Genomic DNA, 26865 nt, shown 5'->3' with positions numbered 1-26865 from the left:
TGTCCGCACTCATTCTTTTAACATGTGTTGGACAACCCCAAAAGGATGTGGGTAACTCTGAGTGTATGAGAAGTGATCGGACCATATCCAATAAAGTCTGCTTCCTCCTCTGTGAAACACCGCTTAGCTGTGGTGTAGCAGGAGGACCTAGTTGTGATACTATCCCATTGACCTTTAAGTAGTCCATGAATTCATCAGAGAGATACTTGCCACCTCGATCTGATCGAAGGGTCTTAATTTCTCTCCCTAACTGCTTCTCGACCTCTTGTCTGAACTCTTTGAACTTTTCAGATGATTCAGACTTGTGTCACATTAGGTACATGTAACCATACCGAGAATAATCATCGATGAATGTAATAAAATAAACATGCTGGTTACGTGTCCTAACACTCATGGGACAACATACATCAATATGTATAAGGTCATGCGTGCCCGTACATCTTTCAGGCTTACCGTTAAATGGTCATTTCGTCATCTTACCCTGATTGCAAGGTTCACAAGTCGAAAGATCTTCTATAGTTAGAAAATCCAAAGGACCATCCTTTACCAACCTTGTGATACGATCTATGTTAATATGGCCAGGTCGGTAATGCCGCAGGCATGTGGGATTAACTGTATCACGGGTTCTTTTCTTGGGGATGTCACCCGACATAGTTTCGGTTATGTTAGTTTCCAGAGAAGGATGGAGAACATAGAGACCATTCTCAAGTTCTCCATAGAAGTCTCCAAGTAAAGAGTTACTTCTCCGTCACTCAGTCTTCTGCTTATCCTGAACCCCTATAGTGAGTTACACGCATGAGTCGAAGCCCTGGAGTCAATACACCAGGAACCAGAAGTTACCAACAAATTGGTTTCGATGACACAGGATTTGAAATTACCTTGTCTCTTGGATTCCAGGTACTAAGGACAGTTCCTCTTACAGTGGTCGGCCTGCTTGCAGGAGTGACAAGCATCTAATGCTCTATCTTTCTTCTGCTTTTTAGACTTAGTAACTTTCTTCTAAGGCTTTCTCTTTGCCTTCCTCGTCTTCTTGCTCGATTTGCCAGCTTCAACAAGCATGACATTGGGCTCATCCTTCTTAATCAGTTCCTTGACCCTCTGTAACATATTGCTGAGTTCTTGGATGCTAACATTTAGCTTGTTCATGTTATAATTCATCTTGAACTGATTGAAGGAAGAAGGCAAAGAATTTAGGATGGCGTCAAACTTTGTGACGTGGTGAAGCCCGGATCCAAGAGCCTCAAGTTCATCAATGTAACCCATCATCTTGAGGCAATGGTCATGAACCTGTTGGTTCTTGGACATCTGCACGGTCATGAACTGCTTCAAGAACTTCTGTCGAGTAGAACGATTCTGCTCTTCCTACATCATCCTCAGACTATCCAATATATCCTTGGACAATTCGATCTGATCAAACTATCGTTGTATCAGATTATCCAAGGAGGCTATGATGTAGCAGTGGGCTAGGGAATTTTTTTCTTCCCATTCCTAATAGTTCCTCCTACGGGCCTCAGAAGCCCTATCACCCAGACGCTCCGGGGCAGGATTCTTAGCTACTTTGTCTAACTTCTCTGAAATGAGGACCAACATAAGGTTACGATACCAATCAGCATAGTTTTGGCCCTTAAGTTTGTTGTCGTCCAACAGTATAGTGAATTCTCCGTTTGCCATTTCTAATAAAAAACAAATATTAGTCCACAACCTAATTTGATTCATGTTATCCAGATAGATATGGCTTTTAATCTATGTTCCATTTCTATTTATTCATCTACGAGATTTTCCTCCTATCTCAGTGACGGAGACTACGAATTATGTCTCTGAAAATGTGGAAAATCACATAGGGTGCATGGAGCCAACTGTTTCAACTGCATAACCCCATCACCTTTCTGTGAAGGATCATATCCACTCATCGTATGAGTTTTCCCTTTGGCCTCTATCAGACAAGGTTCATTGCCATTTTAGGTTAAACCTTTCTGTATAGTGAGTGCTCACCCATCATGTTCGTGAATGCCAAGTACTTATGGCCCATGAACATTGCACATCACACATCCATACATCACATGCAGGGATAAAATTGATCCAATTAATTAATATCTATAAAACCCATTATTAAAGCCCATAATAATCCATAATATTATTGATTAATATTATCTAGCTATATGGGCTGAATAGCAAAGAGCAGTTCGGCCCATATAGCTTTTATGCAATTAATGGGCTTAAGCAGTTTTAACACATTAAAATTGAGCTTTATAGGTGTGGGCCGAATTAGATCTTGCAATTAACTATCAATCCCTTGATCCAAGAGTGAAAATTTAGGGCTGAGAACAGCCCCCATCGAACCACAGATTTGGTCCAACCAGTTTGGTCCAATCTGGTTCAAATGGGTCTAGGGTTTGATTTTTAATTCAAGATTTTAATTTAAGAATTGATCTGAAATTAAATTACTGATAAAAGACATTCAAGAATCAGTATAAGGGTTGTTCGTAGATCTTCTACCCTACAAAACAAAGGTTAGTTCGCAGCTTGTAGTTTCTCAAACTACAAATTGCAAATGGGCGAACCCTAATCTACGAAAATCCTTCCTTCTGCGCAATCAGCTTCGATCTTGATTGAAATAAAATAGAAAAACCCTAATTTTCTATTAATATTACATCAAATTGAATTCTTATACATGCAGTCTAGAAAATAAAAAAAGATTAATTACAGACCAGAAGGTAAAAGAACTACAAAGCGCAGATTTCTTGTGCCATTAAAGAATCCGATCTCCACCGTACGAACAACCCATAAATCAAGAAAAATATAAAGAACCATTCTAAATATAATTCAGATTTATAAAGTTTTAATTTCAGATCAATAACCCCTCACCTGGGAACCGATTTCCCAGAAAATCTCTTATCTGCGTAAATCGGGTAGAATGCCTTCTGCCCATTTGCACAGTTTCAGATCTGATCAATTTTGGTTCAAGATTTGAACATGGCTCTGATACCACTGAAGGGATGAGATATCCATTATATCGATAGCCAAACCCTGCAAGTAGGTTGGGCGAAATTTCAAAAATTTCTCTCTCTCACATCTGGGAATCACATTTCCTATTTTAGAAAACTGCATTTCCAATGATCAATCTTGAACCCTAAACCAGACCAGATCAGAAACCAAAAGGTAGGAGAGGGATATACCTGATACAGAGTAGTAGTAACTCCCAATGAAGGTGTTAACGCCCAAGGAGATCTCCAAAGACTTCTCCCACTGAAGATGACAAACTGTAGGGTGGAGCAGAATCAGCAGGGTGGTCCTTCAGCAAGAACCTGATTCTTCACCAAGAATTTGATCAAGGGAGAGTGAGCATGACATTAGATCAGTTTTTCTCCAAAAATTGATATCAAGAACCTTTCTTGATCACTCCTACAGGTGGAGATTGAACTAGCAATGGCAGCAGCAACAGGGGAAGGCAAGAGCAGAAGATGACATCAATCCAACTGCAGCTGTCTTCTCTCTTGTATCTATAATCTGATGGGATGAACTGGGGTTTGCCCTTCTCCTCTATTTATAGACTTAAAGAGAGGTTCTCCTAATACCATTAGAAGTTTCCTAATCTAAATCTTGTATTTGGATCTGGACTCTCTTTAAGAGATAAGGATAATCCCTTATCTTATCTGTAGATAAAGATCAGTTCTCCTAATCTTATTAGGAGTTTCCTAATCCAAATCTTTATTTGGATCTGGACTTTGTGAGTGGATAGGGATAACTCCTTATCCTACTTGCTGATCTAAATCCCAGAACCACCCCTTCTTTAATTAATCACAATAAACCAGTTTGAATTAGGCTTTAGGCCCATTAAGTCCATGTGCTCTCTTATCCTCCAAACTGCTGCCCAGTTGGATATCCTTGTATGGCGTGGGACCCAAACATTGATCTACACATCAGCCACATGGGTTCAGCCCAGCCTCTGTTACAAGGCCTGGCTGAATTCACTGTAGGTAACAGTGAACCCCTGAGTCCACCATGTTCTCTTAATGGACCCAACATTTACAGTAAATGGTCCTTGGGTCAAGCCACATTATCAAAACCCAAGGAATGTGGGCAGATGCAAGATTAGCCCATCAGGTATTACCCTCAATGGTCTTACACTTAACCTCCCAACCCATAATGATCAAACACTGCTCGACAAGAGAGGACCTCTCCCTCGACTGCAAGGTATAGTGTTGCACTCTCTACTCACATGGATCCCGGGAATTAAAACCTTTTGCAAAAATTTTGAAACCATAATATATATATATGTATATCTCCATATAAATATATTTTGCAAAACAAATTTCAATGATTGAAATTGGCTGCCGGCAGCTTTGGTTTCCATCAGAGAGAGTGTATCCCCAATCATTCACTTTGTCCGACAAAGGGGCTGATCCTGTCACTATAATCACCCACTCAGATGAATTCTCGAACTATCCCAACAAACCTAGGTTTTGACCCCCTCTAAGGATCTCATTGATTGGCATACAAAGACAGCCCAATCCAACACCTAGTGCAGTATCATAATTGAGTCTAGGGGTCAGGTGTAACATTCCTGTTTTGCCCATCTGTCTCCAAGGTCCAGGGCAATACTGGAATTCTAGTCCAGTTCAGGGTTTCAAGAAAACCCACACTACATGTACCTCAGGCCTCACCCTGGCAGCTAAGACAAGCCACCCTAACCAACTTGGTGGGACATCAGTGTCAGCCTTGATAGGATAAATCTCCCTAGATCTATCCAACGACTGTGAAGATTCTAAATTAACACAAGTCTCATATGTGTCCAGTTTAAGGGTTTTACATAGAAGCACACCACAATTACATGAATCAAATATGTACTTTATCATTTACATTAAATGTCATAAGGTACATCATTCTGATTGGAGCTAAGGGCATTCACTGTCTAACACATTACATACCCTCGGGCGCGCGCCCATATCTATGCTAAAACCCAACTGCCACCCCCTCTTTCTCTCGAATCTTAGTTGTGTCCATCCTTCTCTATAAAAAGGACCCAAGGGCTCCTGAGATGGGATTAGATTCTATCCCCAGGTAAGATGGAAGGCTGATCTGAAGAAGTTCAAGGGTACATGAAGAGAATGATGACAAGGTTTGGTATGGGCTAATTTGTTGATGATAATTACTTCGGAAGGTGGAGATTAGAAGGGATGGAGGGTGGAGATTGAGCACCTAGGGGCGGCTAGGGTTTGCTAAGGATGAAAAGAATGAGCTAGAAGGTGCCTTAGGCTTTGTAAATGAGAGGGGAGCATGCTAATACAATAGGAGGGGTTCCATTCTAGGTTTAGTAGATATGAGGCGCCCTCCTATTCTCAGTTTTTAACAAAAAATACACCCTCTCTAATCTGGAATTCACACCAACTTCCCAAAAACTACATTTCAGCCATGTAACTTCCCTAGTTTTCCACAGAAGTTGTACAGAGACCCTTAGAGGTCACAACATTGAATTTCACTGGGAAAATGGCACACTTTGACTATTCTAAGGCCAAAAATACCCCTGAAATGATGCCCCTAAGGCATCAAAATACAGAGTTATCACACCCTCCAACTTAACCATTTCTAGTCCCTTAGCAATGCTGCCTTACTATTTACACTGAGTAAAGAGATCATTCTCATTGCAAGATCATCTCTCACAAAATTAGACAAGTATCCTGATTCCAAAATTCTCAAATTTTGTATTGATCATTGGGTTTAAGGGGTAAAACTGTCCTACTTTGAATATCACAGAAACATGGCTTAAAAATCTTGTTTACCCTTCCATTTGCAGACTGTCTTGATAAGATGAGATTGATTTTTGAAATCAGGTGGGTATTCTTCTTATCATTTTTGATAGTGGATTTCTACCCTTGAACTTGATATGCACACTTATTTTTATTATTACCTTTCACCGTTTTACGCGAATCTTGACACTTGCCTTAGGTGAAGAGACCTGGTTACTAAGTGTTAGGTAAGTGTCTTTGGCATTCCCTTTTCCAGTTGACACAAATCTCGACACTTGACTTAGGTGAAGAGACCCAGTTACTAAGTCTAGGGTGTCCATTGACCTTTTATTCTTTTTTTTTAACATTTTTTTTTCTTTTTTTACAACATTGTTCAAGGTAGTTCACTATTTCTAACAATTTGAAGAATTTTTGTTTAATTTCTCCATCTTTCTCATCTTGGCTGGGGCAAACTTCGGAGTATTTTCCAATTTCTAAATGGTTACGACAATATTCAAATAAGACCGATTTTTACTCCTATCACTTGCTACCAATTTCTACAAAATTCAATATTTTTTATCAGTTTCCTCAACTTTTTCTATTTGGGAATCTCTTTTAATGGAAAGAATTTTTTATTTTTTAGTGAAATTTTAATTCTACATATTTAAAGGCTTAGCTTCTCAATCAATTTTTTTTAACATTTTTTTCTCTCTTTTCTCACCCCTCAACTTAAGTGCCATTGTCCCCAATGGCATGACTAGACTGATGCAAAGGGACATGGGCCAAAGGGAACAATCAATAGGGTTTTTCTAAGGGGTTCCAGGTCTGCCGATTGGTCTCAAATCACGAAACAAAAACTCTAATCCTAAAAGCAAAGCAACTGAAAACTATGTTGGGTTTCCTCCCAACCAGCGCAAAGTTAAACGTCTTCAGCCAAACGTATTCATTCACTTCTTCCATCCAGACTCTCAAACTCACTTCTTCATACAAACAGGGCTCAGACTGGGCTAACCAAGGGGTAGACAAGTCATCCAAAAGATCGTCCACTATATCCACATTGCACTCATCTTCCCCTAGGTTTGGATACTTAGTGGCACTAAAAACATTTAACTGGACCTTCTGCTCCCCAAATGAAATGCCCATTTCTCCCGATTTATAGTTAATGTTTGCATTATCCATTGCTAGAAACGGCCGTCCTAGGATTATCGGGTTATGGTTCAGTTCCTCGGTTGGGGCCATGTCGAGGACAACAAAGTCTACAGGGAAATACCAATTCTCTATCTTGACAATGACATCCTTGATAACACCTCGAGGAGTTATAGAATTATCGGGGTAGGTTTTAACTCACCAATCCTGAACCTTTCATAGATAATGGACGGAAGCAGATTTACACTAGCCACAAGATCCAATAGGGCCCGATCAAAGGTGATTCAAAAGATGACACAGCTTATGAGAGGAGCACCCGGGTCTTTCATCTTCTGGGGCAGTTGGTTTAAGAGGACCACACTAATGTCTGCCGAGAGCATCAGTTTTTGTGGGGACACTTGTGGCAGCCTCTTTTGAGTGAACAACTCTTTCAAAAACTTGGCATAGGCTGGGACATGTTGAATTGCATCAAGAAGAGGGATGTTTAATATGGACTTGTTTGAAGAGCTCCCTGATCTTCTTGTTAAGAATCTCTTTCTTCTTTCGCAACGGCCTAGCTGTGAGTGCAATTCGAAAGGGGACCATAGGTTGGTTCACTAAAGGTTCTTTTCTAAAGTTTCCTTTCCTCCTTCTCCCCCTAACTTAGGGTCTTCCTATTCTTTTTCTTCTTCTTCAATTTTCTCCTCCTCATACGGGTCTTCGAAAATTCTCCCACTCCTTAAGGTTGTAACAGCTTTGGCATTTTCGAACAGAGGGTTCTTAGGAGGTGGTTAAATTTGTTGTGGAGAAAAGACCCGGTAGCTGATTCGTAGGGTTTGCAACCAATTGACTCGATACTTGCCCTACTTCTCTTGCATTAGCTTTGGCTAGCTGTCCTATTTGGCTTTCTAATCTAGCAATGGACTGTTGCTGAAGTGATAAACTTAAGTTATTCATAATAATTTGGGGTGTTTTTAGGTTTAATCGTTGAGATTCTATGGTTAATTTGGGTATTTATGAGTCAATTTAATGCATTAGGATGTTTTGTCACTTTTCAGGTAACTAATCATCAAAGATGAAAGTTTTGGGCCAATTTGGGACAAGCTGATAAAGATCAGGGACTAAAGTGCAAAGCTCCACACCAAACTGCAGCCCAACTGAAACCTAATGGCCGAATAGCAGTTCGGCCCATCAAGGAAAACAGCCCAACTACAGTTCGGCCCACTAGGAGCAGCAGCCCAGTCTGCAGCCAAGGGGAGCCTCCAAAGGCGGCTAGCTTTAGAGAAGGAAGGGGGGCTGAAGAGAAAAGGTATAAAAAGAAAAGAAAAAGAAAGAATTAGAGTTCGGACCCTTGAAGAACAAACAGGAGAAGAAGAGAGGAGGAGAAGATCTTCTTGGGGGACGGAGCACACTCAATTCGAAGAGAAGAAAAAAGGGAAAACACAAGAGAACAAGGATGGAGACAAGATTGAAGATTCTTGAGCCAAGATTAAGAGGTCAGTTGCAAGATACTTTCTTTTTCTCTTGGAACATCATGTTTACTCTTGATATTGGATGTTGCTTGTTCTTAACTACATCATGAGGGGCTAAGTTTCTATTGTTAGGGATTAATACCTGATCATGCATTGATTTTCATTCATTAATAAAATCGATGAGGTTCTTGTTATATTGTGTTATTTATGCTTATTACTTATCATTGATTGATCACCAATGATTTGTTCTTTAATCAAGATTATTCATTGGGAGATGATAATTGAGGTGGAACTAATAACCCTTATTCGACCAATAATTAGGTAGAGATATCATTCGTTGGTAGGATTTCCTTGTAGGTGTATTAACAGCTTGTGTTTATGCAAAGAGGATTCCGATTGAAAGAATGTGAATTCATTGATTGCATGTTACACAGTTTTGTATGCCCTTAGCTTCAATCAGAATGATGTACTTTATGAGTTTATTGTAAATGAATAAAATTGCATATTTGATTCATGTTCCTTTGGTATGTTTCTGTGTAATACCCTTAACCTGGACACTTAATGAGACTCGTGTTAGTTTAGAATGTTCACAGCCAGTGGGTTAGTCTGGGGAGATCTATCCTGACAAGGCTGACACTGTGGTGCCACCAAATCGGTTGGGGTGGCCTATCTCAGCTGCCAGGGTGAGACCCTAGGCACATACAGTGTAGGATTAATTGAATCTTTGAACTGGACCAGATTTCCAGTATTGCCTTGGACCTTGGAGATTGATGGGCAAAACTCAAAAGTTACACCCGACCCCTAGACTCGATTATGATACTGCACTAGGTGTCGGATCGGGCTGTCTTTGATGTACCAATCAGTGAGATCCTTAGCGGGGGTCAAAACCTAGGTATGTTGGGACACTCCGAGAATTCATCTGAGTGGGTGATCATAGTGATAGGATCAGACAAAGGTAGTGATTGGGGATGCACTCTCACTGATGGAATCCAAGACTGCCGGCAGCCGATTTCAACCGTTGAGATTTGTTTTGCAAAGTATATTTTATATGAGATATAAAAGTATATATATATATTATGGTTTCTAAAATGTTTGCAATAAGGTTTTAATTCCCGGGATCCATATAAGCAGAGAGTGCAACACTGTTCCTTGCAGCCGAGGGAGAGGTCCTCTCTTGTCGGGCAGTGTATGATCATTATGGGCTGAGAGGTTAAGTGTAAGACCATTGAGGATAATATCTGATGGGCTAATCTTGCATCTGCCGACAGTCCCTGGGTGTTACAAGGTGACTTGACCCAGGGACCACTTAGGGTAAGTGTTGGGCCCATAGAGCCCATTCGATGGGTTTCAGGGGGTGCACTGTCTTTAACAGTGTATTCAACCAGGACTTGTAACAAAGGCCGGGCCAAACCCATGTGGCTGATGTGTAGATCAATGCTTGGGTCCTACGCCATACAAGGAAGCCCAACTGGGCAGCAGTTAGGAAGGATAAGTGAGCACATAAGCTTAATGGGCCTAAAGCCCATTTCGAACTGGGCTATTAATTTAGTTAATTAAAGGGGCGAATTCTAAGATGGATTAGCAGATAGGATAGGGTCTTAATCCTATCCATCAGAGAGTCCAGATCTGAATTATTCAGATCTAGAAACCTCCTAATGAGATTAGGGGAAAGCTAATCTAATCTGCAGATAAGATAAGGGTTTAACCCTATCACCTAAAGAGAAGTCTTATCCAAATATTTGGATAAACTGCTCCTAATTGGATTAGGAGCTGATCTTTTAGGTTAACAAAAGAAGGGGCAGCAGCCTAAGAGACACACATCAGATTTTCTTTAGTGCTGAAAACAAGAAGAGAGAATTTTGCACCCTGCGAATACTCTCTTGCCGCCTTCCTGTTCTTGCTGCCCTGTTTGCCAGTTCGATCTCCAGTTGTGGGAGAAGTCAAGATAGGATCTTGACATCAGTTCTTTAAGAAATGATTGAAAGGAAGCTGTGCTCACGTACCATCCTGCTGATTCTTGCGAAGGACAGAGTTCTTGGAGAAGAACACTGCTGATTCTGCTCCATCCTGCACTGGGCCATCTTCAGTGGGAGCAGTTTTTGGATCCTTCCTTGGGCATGAACACCTCCGTTGGGAGATACTACTTCTCCGTATCAGGTATAATTCTCTCCTACTCCTTTTGGTTCAGGTCTGATTCAGTTTAAGGTTCAAGAATGATCCTTGAAAATATGATTTTCTAAATAGGGAATGCGATTCCCAGTTGAAGGGAGAGAAAAATTTTTGAAATTCGCTCCCTTATTCTGCAATCTTTGGGCGTCCATAGGATGGATCTCTCATCCCCTTCATTGCAATCCCATTTAATTGAGCATAGGTTTAGCTAATCGACTCTTGTGAAAGATTGACTAGTGCTTTTAGGAAACACCTTGGAATATAACAACCCTCGTGAGATTTTATTGACATTGAATCTTGATGATCGTGATGGGATTAATCCCTAGCAACTTTGTTATTGATTTTGTTCAAATTGTAGGTTTTTGTCATTTAATTTCCTTAATTAGTAGCGCTAGTTTAAATTCCTTAAATCACAAACCCAAATTGATTATTGCTTTAAACAAGTTGAGAAGAAATTAATAGGTGGCTAAATAATTTATTCCTCGTGGGAACGATTCTATTTTACTTGCACGACTTCGTACTCTTGCGGACAGCGGTCAAGTTTTGGCACCGTTGCCGGGGAAAGAATTTTATTTAACACTAGAATTAATTTAGTTTCTCTTGATTTTAAGCGTAGTTCTTTATTAGTTTTAGCTAACTTTGTTTGTTTGCATTCTTTCTTTAGGTAGTGTTTCGACGTATGTGAAGAACTCGAGGTTCACAACCTGAGCTTCTTCCTTTCAGACCTGAAATCGAGAAGTTTGCTAGAGAAAACAGGAAAGCTCAGCAAGGAAGGTTTTCAGAGATGGCGGAGGATAATGGAGGTAACCAAGCAGATCGACAAGATAATGAGAGAACTCTTAGAGATTTTGCTATTCCTGGGCTACATGGTGCACAACAGAGTATTGCAAGGCCAAACATTAATGCCAATAACTTTGAGATTAAGCCAGCTCTACTCCAAATGATCCAATCAAGTGTGCAATTTTATGGCATAGGCAATGAAGATCCTAATGCTCACATTGCAAATTTCTTGGAATTTTGTGATAACCTCAAATACAATGGAGTTTTGGATGATGCTATAAGACTTAGGCTTTTCTCTTTCACCTTGAAGGATAAATCTAAAGCATGGTTAAATTCTCTACCAGCAAATTCCATAACCACATGGGCACAGCTAGCATAGGCTTTCTTGGCTAAGTATTTTCCCCCAGCTAAAACTGCAAAGATCATCAAAGACATCACTACTTTTCTGCAATTTGAGAATGAATCATTGTACGAGGTTTGGGAAAGATTTAAAGATTTGCAGGGAAGCTGCCCTCACCATGGCTTACCTAAGGGACTTTTGATTCAGACTTTCTACAATGGAGCCACTCGCACTACTAGAGATACTACTGATGCTGCTGCAGGAGGTTCCTTGATGAGGAAAACTATAGATGTTGCTTTTGATCTTTTAGAGGAAATGACAGCTAATAATTATTTGTGGCCAGCCGAGTGGATAAATCCACCTAGACAGGGAGACAAATTAGAAGTGGACTCCATAGCATCCTTGTGGGCTCAAATTTCAACTTTAATCAAGCAATTGGGCACCATGAACATGCAAGCCAATGCCATCAACATTTCTATGCAACCAATTTGTGAGTATTGTAATGGTATAGGTCATGTTTGTTCTGACTATTGTGTTGGAAATTTTAATTTTGCAGGTGGAAATTTTATTGAGCAATGCAATTTTGTGGGGAATCAATTCCAAGGAAGGCATGTCAACAACCCTTACTTCAACGCATATAACCCAGGGTGGAGAAATCACCCCAATTTTTCATGGAGTAGAAATAACAACAATGCTGGCGGTTCCAGTTTCCAAAACAACAGCATGCCTAGATAGCAAGGACCACCAGGATTCCAGTCACTTCCTCAGCAGGACAGATTAGCTTCTTTTGAAGCCAAGCTGGATAAATTTATAGACATGATAAGTAGAAAGATGAGCATCCAGGATGAGGCCCAGAGAAGGATGGAAGCTAAATTTGATCAAATTGCAAAGAACCATTCATCTTCAATTCACAACTTGGAGGTGCAGATAGGCCAACTAGCTAATGCTGTTTCGGCTAGGAAACAAGGTAATTCACCAAGCAACACTGAGACTAATCCAAGGGAGCAGCTCAAAGCAATTTCACTAAGGAGTGGGAAAGTGCTGGAGCAAAAGCAAGATGTGCAAAGTAAGAGGACAGGTAAAAATGTTGAGAGTCCTAAAAGGAGGGAGAGATCCATCGTATGGACACCAAGAATGCAACGGAATAGGGTGGGCGAATTTCAAAAATTTCTCTCCTCCCTTAAAACTGGGAATCATATTCCCTGATTTTAGAATAAAATATTCAAGGATCTAATCGAACCAAAACCGAACTAGATATGAACCAAAGAGAAAGGGAAGGGCTATACTTGATACGGAGAATCGGTATCCCCCAACGTCGGTGTTTACGCCCAAAGAATACTCCCAAGATCTGCTCCCACTGAAGATGACGCAGTGATGCGGGAGCAGAACCAGTAGTGTTCGTCCCATGAACCAAATTCTTAACAAGAATTCGATGGAAGCGAAGAACACCGTATACAATCAGCCTTTCAGCAAAGATTGATATCAAGAACACCTTCTTGCTCTTTCCCTCACAGAGAGATCAAACTAAGCAGTGAACGGCGGTAGCGGCTGGAGGAGAACTCTGAGATCCTATCTCAGAACGCAGGAGAATGTTTTCTGCTCTAAACCCTTGGTTCAAATTCTGGTAATCCTAGACTAGGGTTTCTCCTCTTTCTTAGTGATTAAAAAACCTCCTGATCCTATTAGGAGTTATCCCAATCCAAATCTGTATTTGGATAGAGAATTATCTTAATCCTATCTGCAGATTAGGTCAACCCATTCCTAATCTTATCAGGAGGTTACCAGATTCAAATCATTATTTGAATTTGGACTCCAAGAGTGGATAGGTTCAAGACCCAATCCTTTGGCTTGCCCTAATCTCAGATCCGCCCCTTTAAGTGGGTAATTAAATCAGCCAGTTCAAAATGGGCTTTAGGCCCAATAAGTATTAAGTGCTCAACAAGCTTCCAAACTGCTACCCAGTTGGGCTTCTTTATATGGCATGGAACCAAGCATTGATCTACACATCAGCCACATGGGTTCGGCCCAGCCTTTCTTATAAGGCCTAGCCGAATTCACTAGAGAGCCTAGTGAACCCCCTGAGCCCATCACATGGACTCTATGGGCCCAACACTAACAATAAGTGGTCCTTAGGCCAAGGCATCTTATAAAAACCCAGGGACTGTGGGCAGACGCAAGATTAGCCCATCAGGTGTAACCCTAAATAGTCTTACACTTAACCTCTTAGCCCATAATGATCAAACATTGCCCGACAAGAGAGGACCTCTCCCTCAGCTGCAATGAACAGTGTTGCACACTCTGCTCACAAGGATACCAGGATTTAAAACCATTTGCAAACATTTTGAAACCGTACATATCTATATATCTTACATATAAATTTTACAAAACAAAATTCCAACGATTGAAATCAACTGCCGGCAGTTTGGTTTCCATCAGAGAGAGTGCATCCCCGATCATTACCTTTGTCCGATAAAGGGGCTGATCCTGTCATTATGATCACCCACTTAGATGAATTCTCAGACTGTCCCCTCCCAACATCAGTGTTCAAGCCCAAAGAATACTCCCAAGATCTACTCCCACTGAAGATAACGCAGTGATGCTAGAGCAGAACCAGCAGGTTTCGTCCCACGAACCAAATTCTTCGCAAGAATTCGATGGAAGCGAAGAGCACCGTGTACAATCAGCCTTTCAGCAAAGACTGATATCAAGAACACCTTCTTGATCTTTTCCTCATAGAGAGATCAAACTAGGCAGTGAATGGCGGCGGCGGCTGGAGGAGAACTCTGAGATCCTATCTCAGAATGCAGGAGAATGTTTCTGCTCTAAACCCTTGGTTCGAATTCTGGTAATCCTAGACTAGGGTTTCTCCTCTTTCTTAGTGATTAAGAAACCTCCTAATCCTATTAGGAGTTATCCCAATCCAAATATGTATTTGGATAGGGAATTATCTTAAACCTATCTACAGATTAAGTCAGCCCACTCTTGATCTTATCAGGAGGTTACTAGATTCAAATCTTTATTTGAATTTGGTTTCCAATAGTGGATAGGGTCAAGACGGTCAAGACCCAATCCTTTGGCTTGCCCTAATCTAAGATCCGCCCCTTTAAGTGGGTAATTAAATCAGCCAGTTCGAAATGGGCGTTAGAAGCAATAAGTATTAAGTGCTCAACAGGCTTCCAAACTACTGCCCAGTTGGGCTTCTTTGTATGGCGTGGGACCCAAGCATTGATCTACACATCAGCTGAAAGAATGGTAGGATCCATCTAATGGATGCCAAAAGATTGTGGAATGGGTGGGCGAATTTCAAATAGAATACAATATTCAAAGATCCTACTTGAACCATAATCGAACCAGATCTGAACCAAAAAGAAAAGGGAGGAATTATACATGATCCAGAGAAGCAGTATCTCCCAAAGTTGGTGTTCACGCCCAAAGAGGACACCAAGATCCACTCCTGCTGAAAATGACACAGCTGTATGTGAAACGGAACCAGCAGAGTGCGTCGTACACTCTGAGCACCGAATCTTTTTCAGTCTTTTTCTGCAAGACTGATATCAAGAATTGATTTATTGATTTCTTTCTTCTGCAAAGATCAAATCTTGCCAGAAGGTGGCTGAATTGCTTCTCTTCTCTCTGGAGTGTGAATGAAATCTAATCTCAATTCGCATAATGCTTTCTTGCTTGAAACCTTGGTTCGAAAATCTCTTTTTTCTCTCTTAGGGTTTCTCCTCTTTTCTTCTTGATTAAGAAACCTCCTAAATTAGGAGTTATCTCAATCCAAATCAGTATTTGGATAGGGGATTTTCTTAATCCTATCTGCAGATTAAGTTAGCTTACTCCTGAGGAGGTTACCAGATTCAAATCTGATTTGAATTTGGTATCCCAGAGTGGATAAGGTGGCCCAATCATTTTGCTAACATTAATCTCAGATCCGCCCCATAGATGGGTGATCATATAAGCCCAGCTCGAAATGGGCTTTTGGCCCATTAATTGTTCAGTGCTTAACTAGTTTCCAATCTACTGCCCAGCTGGGCTTCTTTGTATGGCGTGGGACCCAAGCATTGATCTACACACCAGCCACATGGGTTCGGCCTAGCTGGTGGGTGCCGAACCCAACCAAAGATAAATATTCTTGCTCTGGGTTAATAATTTGCAGATAGCTATGAGCAAGGTCGTTCTCCACAGGGATTGGGTGTATTTATTTCCAAGTAGATGGATTAAGGGGGATTTGTAAAGCTAAGGAAAATGAGTAAATAGCAGAAAACAACAGAAAACAAAAGATTAAATCGATGGGAGAAAACTTTCGATTGAAGGGATAAGTTCAGCTTTGATTCATAGCATTGATCCTTGATGCGAAGATAGATTCATATGTTTATGAATAAATTGGTTATAGCTATTAACAAGCTCTAGCAGCCAGCCTCTACTCTTATTATTCGACAACCAAAACAAGCTCTTTGATTGCTTCCCTTATTAATAGGCAGTCCTAAACAAGTTCTTAGGATTTAACCTATTAATAGTATTAAGAGGGGAGAGACCCAATTCTGGTCAGCGATCTCACAAGCTCGGATGTTTAAACCAGATCATATATTTTCCTAACATAGATCAAAAATTTTTTTGCAATCAATTTATGTTAGTTGCCACCATGATCGAACCTACCAACCATATACGAAACTGGAGGTTCAATCGGCCATAGATTATTTCCATTGAATGAGCAAGGGGCCCTTCTTGCTTAATCAACAAAAATAATCCTCACAGTTAATTAGCAGAAAATATATGAATACCCATAAACAATGAACTGAAATAAAAATCAATTAGATCTCACAATGTTACAGAATCAAAGCTTTCCTAACCCTTCAACTAGAAATAAAAACTTACAGACACTTCATGATGAAAATGCAACTTCTAGTTGAGAAAGCGGGGCGAACTCTTGCTTCTTCCTCCTTGGTTGCTGATTTCCCTCTCTGAAGACTGAAGCTCTCTTGGAGGAATTGATGCCTTGGGTGCTGGTCCGCCCCCCCTTTATATAGATTTGGGGAGAGGGCTGCTCTCGAACTCTCTTAAGGAGATTATCCTCAAACTGGAAAGTCCTAGTCTAATTTGAACTTATCCTACCTAACTCTTATCTCTTATCTTTTCAGGATTACAATTTGAGAATTTAAATCTGATAAAACTCTTTTATTGAGATTACATTCAACTTCTATTCTAATGGGACTCTTGGATCTTGAATTCGAACTGGGCTTCTTAAACAATTCGGGCTTGCTTCAAGACTCTTCTGTGAAATGGGCTTCAGCTTGTGAAATGGGCCTTGCTGCGAAATTGCTCCGACTCTGGGCCCGAATTCGTCTTCGATGCGGATCGAGTCTGCCAAAACCCAAAACATGAAAGTTGTGGGTCTTTTCCTTATCTTTCTGGTGCTTCTTGAAATGTGCAAATCGGAGTCCGGAATTGAGAGCTATGCCCATATCACTGATCGGTGCCGAAACTATGCAAAAACATCCGATTAGCCTTGTTTTCTTCCATTCGCCTATCTGCTTGCCCTGAATCGAAATACAAGAGTAATGAGTCCAATTAGGTACCAATTAAGTGCAAAATACTAAATATTGAGGGATAAAGATATGACAAATTTTATTATCATCAAATCCCCCCACACTTAAACCTTGCCCGTCCTCAGGCAAGTCAGAATTCAAGTAAAAAAAGAGAACAATAATAAACTAGCTATCCTACCAATTTTTAAACTCAACTCTCCTTCATCTTTCTCTACAAATACATGACTCATTCATCAGTCAATCCAATTTTTGGTACTGCAAACCAGGTAGTAAATCTAGGAAAACCTTTTTATCTTCTCTCTCTTTTTATTTTCTTTTTCTCTCCTCTGAAGAAGTGAGTGCATTTTATGCTCCATCTCACTTTTGGATTACTTGGTCAGTAAGTGCATTTTATGCTCCATCCTACTATTTGAATTACTTGGTCAGTAGGTGCATTTTATGCTCCATCCTACTGTTTGAATTACTTGGTCAGTAGGTGCATTTTGTGCTCCATCCTACTGTTTGAAATGCTAGCTAGTAGGTGCATTTTATGCTCCGTCCTACTATTAGATGACTTGACTGGTAGGTGCATTTTATGCTCCAACCTACCATTTGTAGCAATGGTAAAGTATTTGCCCTGTTTCCTGAATTTAGGACTAGCTAAAAAGGGAATGGCTTCAGAAAGGTCGTGTACTCCTTAATTGTGCCTCATTACTGGGTCCATAAGAATTTTCCCAAAATATTGTTTCAATTGATTTCAAAAGAGTTGAGTTTTTTTTTTTTTAAATGAAATGGTTAAATCTCAACTGCTCTGAAGAAGGGTTTTAGACGGTGCCCATTTACCTGAAATCCTTCATAGAAGGGTTTTAGACGGTGCCCATTTACCTTGAACCTCTTGTTTGTGGTCAGACTCTAAATCTCAACTGCTCCATAAGGTAAGACGTTAGTAACAGTGAAAGGTCCAACCCACCAAGATCGCAACTTACCGGGGAAGTGTTTAAGCCTAGAATGGAAAAGAAGAACTTTCTGGCCAACTGCAAAATCTTTCCTTGAGATCGTCTTGTCATGGAAGGCTTTTGTCTTTTCCTTGTAGATTCGAGAGCTCTCATAAGCGTCATTGTGGATCTCTTCTAGTTCTTGTAGCTGCAACTTCCTCTGTTCTCCTACCTCATCCATGTGCATGTTGCATTGTTTTACCGCCCAGTACCAGTTCCACAGGGAGATGACATGGCTTGCCGAATACCAAACGGTAGGGAGACATACCTATAGGAGTTTTGTAGGCTGTGCGGTAGGCCCATAGTGCATCGTTGAGTCTCAGACTCCACTTCTTCCTTCTAGGGTCAACCGTTTTTTCAAGTATGGATTTTATCTCCCTGTTGGACACTTTGGCTTGTCCGCTTGTTTGTGGGTGGTATGTAGTGGAAATTTGATGGGTGATATTGTATTTCTTGAATAGAGCTTCCACCACTCGGTTGTAGAAGTGAGTGCTTATGCCCTGGGCATTCCGAACCTGGAGAAAATGTGGGACTTGACAAAATCTACAACAACCTTAGCATGATCAGTCCAGGTAGCTTTAGCTTCTACCCATTTCGAAACATAGTCTACAGCTAGTAGGATGTAAACATTACCAAAAGAGGAAGGGAATGGGCCCATTAAATCTATACCCCATACATCAAATATTTCACATATCAGTATAGGGGTAAGTGGCATTTGGTCTTTATGGCTTAAATTACCTGTCTTTTGGCATTGTTCACCGGCAGAACATATAAGCATCACGAAATAGGGTAGGCCAAAATAATCCGCACTCCAGTATCTTACGTGCTGTCCTCTTTGGGCTAAAATGGCCCCCACAGGCATATGAATGGCAGAAGTGAAGAATGGAGGGGATTTCGGGGTCGGGCACGCACCTTCGAAGGACCTGATCGGAACATTGCTTCCACAGATATGGGTCATCCCAGATGTAGTACTTGGCATCGCTTCTTACCTTATCCCTTTGTGCTCTTGTTAATTCTCCTGGTATGGTTCTAGTAACCAAATAATTAACTATATCTGCATACCATGGAGTTCCTTCTTGAATCGCGAAAGGTGCTCGTCTGGGAACTCGTCTTTCAAGGGTGTTGCCTCTTCACTTGTAGTCAGCCTACTAAGATGGTCTGCAACTAAATTTCCTGCACCCTTCTTGTCGTGGATTTCGAGGTTAAATTCTTGTAGCAAGAGAATCCAGCGGATAAGCCTCGGCTTTGCTTTTTTCTTGGCGAGCAAATATTTTAGGGCTGCATGATCAGAATAAACAATCACCTTAGTACCCAATAAATATGAACATAATTTTTCTAAGGCAAAAACTACAGCCAAGAGCTCCTTCTCTATTGTTGAATAATTGCATTGGGCAGCATCAAGGGTCCTCAAAGCATAATATATTGCATGAGCGGCTCTTCCAACCCTCTGTCCCAGAACAGCACCGATGGCATAATTGCTTGCATCGCACATAATCTCGAAGGGAAGATCCAAATTCGGTGACTGGATGATTGGAGCTGAAGTCAACGATTCTTTCAGCTTATCAAAGGCTGCCCTGCACCCTTCATCAAAATCAAACATCACATCCTTCTGGAGTAAATTACATAAGGGGCGAGTTATCTTGGAGAAATCCTTGATGAATCTTTGATAGAATCCTGCATGTCCAAGGAAAGAGCGAACTTCCCGAATGTTCGTGGGATAGGGCAGGGATTTAATAACATCTACTTTTGCTTTATCAACTTCGATTCCCTTTGAAGAGACTACATGCCCTAGAATGATGCCCTGGTCGACCATGAAATGGCATTTTTCATAATTCAGCACGAGGTTCTTTTCTATACACCTTTCAAGTACCTTTGTAAGGTTAGATAAGCATGAATCAAAAGAATCCCCATAGACTGTGAAGTCATCCATAAATACCTCTATAATGCTTTCCACATAATCTGAAAATATACTAACAATACATCTTTGGAATGTTGCGGGAGCATTGCAGAGACTGAATGGCATGCGCCGATAAGCAAAGGTACCGAAGGGGCAGGTGAAGGTAGTCTTTTCTTGGTCCGCAGGTGCAACTGGAATTTGATGAAACCCTGAATAACCATCAAGACAACAATAATGAGATTTGCTAGCTAGTCTTTCAAGCATTTGATCGATAAAAGGGAGCGGGAAGTGGTCTTTTCGGGTTAATGAATTCAGCTTCCGGTAATCTATACACACTCGCCACCCATTTTGAATTCAGGTAGGCACTAGCTCACCATCTTGATTTTCGACCACCGTCATACCTGTTTTCTTCGGGACTACTTGTACCGGACTTACCCACTTACTGTCTGAAATGGGATAGATTATCCCGGCATCTAGAAGTTTTAAAACTTCTTTCTTCACTACCTCCATCAGCGGTGGGTTTAATCGGCGTTGGGCTCCGATTGCAGGTTTGGAGTCTTCTTCCAAGAGTATTTTGTGCATGCAGGTAGATGGGCTTATCCCCTTGATATCAGCTACAGTCCATCCGATCGCTTCCTTGCATTCCTTAAGTGCTTGAATTAGTTTCCTTTCTTCTAGTGCGTCGAGTTTGGAGGAAACTATCATGGGTAGTGTCTCGCCCTTGCCTAGGAACATGTACTTTAGGTGCTTTGGTAATGATTTCAGCTCCAACTGGGGTGCCTGCACAATAGATGGAAGGATCCTTGTGTGAGATTGGGGCAAACTAATGAAAGAAGAATTATGAGCAAATTCAAAAGAGTTCAGTTCAGAAGTCAAAGTTTGCAGTTCTGAATTCAGCATAAACTTCTACTTTGCTCATTGCAGTTGATCAGGCCCATTGTTAAGTGCAACTCTCAGTGTGTCTTCATCTTCTAGCTCAAAAGTCTGCTACACTAAGGAGTCAATAACATCTATAGAGAAAATAGAATGCACATCATTAGGGTATCTCATGCCATCATAGATATTAAAATTAATGATCTCACCATCGAATTTCATGGTAAGCGTCCCCTTATGCACATCGATTTTTGTTCTGGACGTCTTAAGAAAGGGTCTTCCTAGCAAAATTGGGGTCGAGTTGGAAGAGTTATCTTCTTCCGTGTCGATCACATAAAAATCGGTGGGAAAGACCAAATTATTAACTTGGACTAAGATGTCCTCTAAGACTCCCTTCGGGTATGTAGTAGACCGATCAGCAAGTTGTAAGATCACACCCATTTCTTTTAATGGTCGGAGATTCATGGTTGTATAAATAGAATGGGGCATGACATTTATTGAAGCTCCTAGGTCTAGCATAGCTTTTTCGATCTGGACATTTCCTATCTTACAGGGAATGGTAAACATACCTGGATCCTTGCATTTAGGGGGTAGTCTTTTCTGGAGAATGGCTAAAACATTTTCTCCTATATAGACCTTCTCATCGCCTTTCAGCCTTCTCTTAGTAGTGCACAGCTCCTTGTGAAATTTGGCATAGCGGGGTACTTGCTTAATTGCATCAAGGAGGGGGATGTTTACCTCAACTTTGCGGAAGGTCTCGAGAATGTCTTTGTCTTGCTCCTCCTTCTTGGGCTTCTTTGTATGGCGTGGAACCCAAGCATTGATCTACACACCAGCCACATGGGTTTGGCCTAGCTGGTGGGTGCCGAACCCAACCAAAGATAAATATTCTTGCTCTAGGTTAATAATTTGCAGATAGTGATGAGCAAGGTCGTTCTCCACAGGGATTGGGTGGATTTATTTCCAAGTAGATGGATTAAGGGGGATTTGTAAAACTAAGGAAAACGAGTAAATAGTAGAAAATATCAGAAAACAAAAGATTAAATCGATGGGAGAAAACTTTCGATTGAAGGGATAAGTTCAGCTTTGATTCGTAGCATTGATCCTTGATGCAAAGATAGATTCATATGTTTATGAATAAATTGGTTATAGCTATTAACAAGCTCTAACAGCCAGCCTCTACTCTTATTATTCGACAACCAAAACAAGCTCTTTGATTGCTTCCCTTATTAATAGGCAGTCCTAAACAAGTTCTTAGGATTTAACCTATTAATAGCATTAAGACGGGAGAACCCAATTCTGGTCAGCGATCTCACAAGCTCGGATCGTTTAAACCAGATCAATATTTTCCTAACATAGATCGAAAACTTTTTTGCAATCAATTTATGTTAGTTGCCACCATGATCGAACCTACCAATCATATACGAAACTGGAGGTTCAATCGGCCATAGATTATTTCCATTGAATGAGCAAGGGGCCCTTCTTGCTTAATCAACAAAAATAATCCTCATAGTTAATTAGCAAAAAATATATGAATACCCATAAACAATGAACTGAAATAAAAATCAATTAGATCTCACAATGTTACAGAATCAAGACTTTCCTAACCCTTCAACCAGAAATAAAATCTTACAGACACTTCATGATGAAAACGCAACTTCTAGATGAGAAAGGGGGGCGAACTCTTGCTTCTTCCTCCTTGGTTGCTGATTTCCCTCTCTGAAGACTGAAGCTCTCTTGGAGGAATTGATGCCTTGGGTGCTGGTCCGCCCCCCCTTTATATAGATTTGGGGAGAGGGCTGCTCTCCAACTCCCTTAAAAAGATTATCCTCAAACTGGAAAGTCCTAGTCTAATTTGAACTTATCCTACCTAACTCTTATCTCTTATCTTTTTAGGATTACAATTTGAGAATTTAAGTCTGATAAAATTCTTTTATTGAGATTACATTCAACTTCTATTCTAATGGGACTCTTGGATCTTGAATTCGAACTGGGCTTCTTAAACAATTCGAGCTTGCTTCAAGACTCTTCTGCGAAATGGGCTTCAGCTTGTGAAATGGGCCTTGCTGCGAAATTCTTCCGACTTTGGGCCCGAATTCGTTTTCAATGCAGATCGATTCTACCAAAACCCAAAACATAAAAGCTGTGGACCTTTTCCTTATCTTTCCAGTACTTCTTGAAATGTCCAAATCGGAGTCCGGAATTGAGTGTTGGGCCCATATCACTGATCGATGCCGAAATTATGCAAAAACATCCGATTAGCCTTGTTTTCTTCCATTCGCCTATCTGCTTGCCCTGAATCGAAATACAAGAGTAATGAGTCCAATTAGGTACCAATTAAGTGTAAAATACTAAATATTGAGGGATAAAGATATGACAAATTTTATTCTCATCACCAGCCTTTATTACAAGGCCCAACCGAATTCACTGAAAGAGCTCAGTGAACCCCTAAGCCCATCACATGGACCCTATAGGCCCAACACTTACATTAAGTGGTCCCTAGGCCAAACCATCTTATAAAAACCCAGAGACTGTGGGCAAGTGCAAGATTAGCCCATCAGGTACTATCCTAAATGGTCTTACACTTAACCTCTCAGCCCTTAACGATCAAGCACTGCCCAACAATTTGAAACCGTACAAATATATATATGTATATATTAATTTTGCAAAACAAAATTCCAATGATTGAAATCAACTGCCGACAATTTGGTTTCCATCAGAGAGAGTGCATTCTCGATCATTACCTTTGTCCGATAAAGGGACTGATCCTGTCACTATGATCCCCCACTCAGATGAATTCTCAGACTGTCCCAACATACCCAGGTTTTGATCCCCGCTAAGGATCTCACTGATTGGCATATCAAAGACAGCCCGATCCGACACTTAGTGAAGTGTCATAATCGAGTCTAGGGGTCAGGTGTAACTTTCCAGTTTTGCCCATCTGTCTCCAAGGTCCTGGGCAATACTGGAAATCTGGTACGGTTCAAGGATTCGAGTAATTCCATACTACATTTTCCTTGGGTCTTACCCTGGTGGCCGAGACAGGCCATCCTAACACTTGGTGGCACACAAGTATCAGCCTTGGCAGGATAAATCTCCCCAGACTTATCCAATGGCTGTGAACATTTAAAACTAACACGAGTCCCAACACTTGGTGGCACACCAGTATAAGCCCATATTACTAAATGGTGCTGAAACTGTGCAAAATCATCCGATTAGCCTTGTTTTCTTCCAATCACCTTCTTGCTTGCCCTGAATCGAAATACAAGAGTAATGAGTCCAATTGAGTGCTAAATTAATATAAAAGAATGAATATTTGGGGATAAAAATATGATACTTTTTGTTCTCATCAAATCCCCCCACACGTAAACCTTGCCCATCCTCGGACAAGACAAAACTCAAGCAAAAACAATCTAACTACCTACTGATTTTTAAACTCAACTCTCCTTCATCTTTCTCCACAAATATTCTAGGTTAACTATTGCAAACTGTTAAATCAACCAAACCAAGTCATACATGACTCATTCATCAGTCAATCCAATTTTTTTTACTGCAAACCAGGTAATAAATCGGGGAAAACCTATTTATCTTCTCTCTTTTTATTTTCTTTTTCTCTCCTCTAAAGAAGTGAGTGCATTTTATGCTCCATCTCACTTTTAGATTACTTGGTTAGTAGGTGCATTTTATTCTCCATCCTACTGTTTGATTTGCTAGCTAGTAGGTGCAGTTTATGCTCCGTCCTACTATCAGATGATTTGGCTGGTATGCATTTTATGCTCCATCCTACCATCGGATTACTTGACCGGTAGGTGCATTTTATGTTCCATCCTACCAATTGTGGCAATGGTGAAGTATTTACCATATTTACTTAAACCTGAATTTAGGACTAGCTTAACTGGAAATGACTTCAGATAAGTCATGTACTCCTTGATCGTACCTCATTACTAGGTTCACAAGAATTTCCCTAGAACATTGTTTCAATTGATTTCAAAAGAGTTGAGTTTTTTTTTTGTTTTTGAATTAAAAGCAAATGTAGAAAAACACAACCTAAATCAAATTTTAAAATACAACCTAAATTCTAACCTAAATCCCCTCCCCCACACTTAAAACTTACATTGTCCCCAATGTGAGGTTAAATGCAAAGAAAGGGCAGAAAAACTAAACTAGAAATGTAAAAACAAAAAGAAAAAGGAAAAACAAATTTCCTTAATTTTAATAATCATGAATCGGATCCTCTAAATCTTGTGGTTGTAGCTTTCTGTGTTTTCCCCTTTCATCCATCATGGGTGGGTTCAAATCTAGAATAGGGGCCTACAAAATAGAGGGTGACAATTTCTTCATATCCAATTGTACACTCAATTCGAGCTCCTCATTCAAATCTTTTTCTTCAACTCTTTCCTGCACAATTGAATCAACAATGTCAATTGAACAAATCGAGTGACATTCATTCAAGTACTTCACTTCTTCAAAAATATTAAATTTAACAATCTCCCCATTGAACTCGACAGAGAGGGTACCCTCATTCACATCTATTTTGGTCTTGGCCATTTTCATGAATGGCCTGCCTAATAGAAGTGGGGCTGAACTTGTGGCCGTGTCCTCCATCTTCAGAATGTAAAAGTCGACCGGAAAGATTAGATCATTAACCTGCACCAACACATCCTCAACGATCCCTTCTGGGTATGCGTTAGAATGATCAGCTAGCTGAATGACTACCCTAGTTTCCTTTAAGGGACCTAATAACAAAGCACAATAAATCGAGTATGGCATGACATTGATGGGTGCACCTAAATCTAACATGGTACGCTCGATTCTTTTATTGCCAATCACACAAGGTAAAGTGAACATACCTAGATCAGCATGTTTTTCTGGCAAGGTCCTCTTAATGACAGCTAAAACGTTTTCTCCAACCCTTACCTTCTCATTGATTCACAGCCTCCTCTTGTTAGTGCACCACTCCTTCAGAAATTTTGCATATTTTGGGATCTTTTTGATGGCATCTAACAAGGGAATGTTTATTTCCACCTTCCTGAAGGTCTCTAATACTTCTTGCTCATATTCTTCCTTCATGGATTTTTCCAACCTACTAGGAAAAGGGGGTACAATGGCATTTGTAATCTTAGGGAGAGGGGGGTCGGGTATTACCTTAATGGGGCTCTCGTTTGAATCTTGTTTCTCTTCTTCCTTATCTGCCTTCCTTGGTGAGGGAGGTTGTAGCTACAATTCTTTCCCGCTTCTCAGCACCACTACACTTGCATTTTCCTTGGGATTAACTACCATCTGTGATGGTAGCTTTCTAGAGTTCTGTGCCTCCAACTTGCTAATGGAAGTAGCGAGCTGACTGATTTGGTTCCCTAAGATCTGGATGCTGGCTTTTCCTGTTGAAATTGTTGAGTGTTAGTAGCTAGATCCTTAATGATTTCATCTAATGACATACCTGAACTTGAGGGTTGACTTTGCGCTAAGATAGGTGCTGAAATTGGGGGCTGTCTATTGAAAGCTTGGGGCTGGTATCTCTATTGTCCTCCTTGATTTCCGTAGCTCAGATTGGGATGATCCCTCCACCCCATATTGTAGTAATTGGAATAGGGATCATACTTGCGTTGGGGTTGGCATGAAAATCCTCCTATGACACTAACTTGCTACATCGAACCATCCTGCAATGATGGACACATATCCGTAGGATGCCCAGGAATCGAATAGACACCACATACCCTTGTTGTTTGCAATTGCCCTGCAACCAGTTGTCGAACCAAGGCAGTTAGATAAGAAATTTGATTTTCTAAATTAGAATGACTTACCTCATTAAGACGCCTAATAGTACTATCTGTTCTTGCTCCGAATTGTTGTGAATTCTCGTCCATGTTGGAAATCAATTCCCTAGCCGCTTCGGGTGTTTTATTGACCAAGGCTCCTCCACTAGCTGCGTCTACCATACTTCTATCCATAGGTTGTAGTCCTTC

The 26865-nt window shown here is 40.6% G+C and overlaps 1 protein-coding gene and 1 non-coding gene across 2 annotated transcripts; one reads left to right on the top strand and one right to left on the bottom strand.

The window, feature by feature from the left end:
- Nucleotides 1-11276: 11276 nt before the first annotated feature.
- Nucleotides 11277-11651, top strand: LOC148800616 (uncharacterized). The gene has a single exon (XM_088903803.1). It carries the CDS (start codon nucleotides 11277-11279, stop codon nucleotides 11649-11651), a length of 375 nt encoding a protein of 124 aa, XP_088759929.1.
- A 39-nt stretch (nucleotides 11652-11690) lies between these two features.
- LOC148800615 (small nucleolar RNA R71) lies at nucleotides 11691-11797 on the bottom strand. The gene has a single exon (XR_016071056.1). It is a non-coding gene; the product is annotated as a small nucleolar RNA R71 (small nucleolar RNA).
- Between the last annotated feature and the right edge of the window lie 15068 nt (nucleotides 11798-26865).

This window comes from Nelumbo nucifera, chromosome 4 (assembly GCF_055504915.1).
Source record: "Nelumbo nucifera cultivar China Antique chromosome 4, China Antique-T2T, whole genome shotgun sequence".
Taxonomy (NCBI): Eukaryota; Viridiplantae; Streptophyta; class Magnoliopsida; order Proteales; family Nelumbonaceae; genus Nelumbo; species Nelumbo nucifera.
The sequence above is the reverse complement of the archived record's forward strand: the minus strand, read 5'-3'. Positions and strand labels throughout refer to the sequence as shown.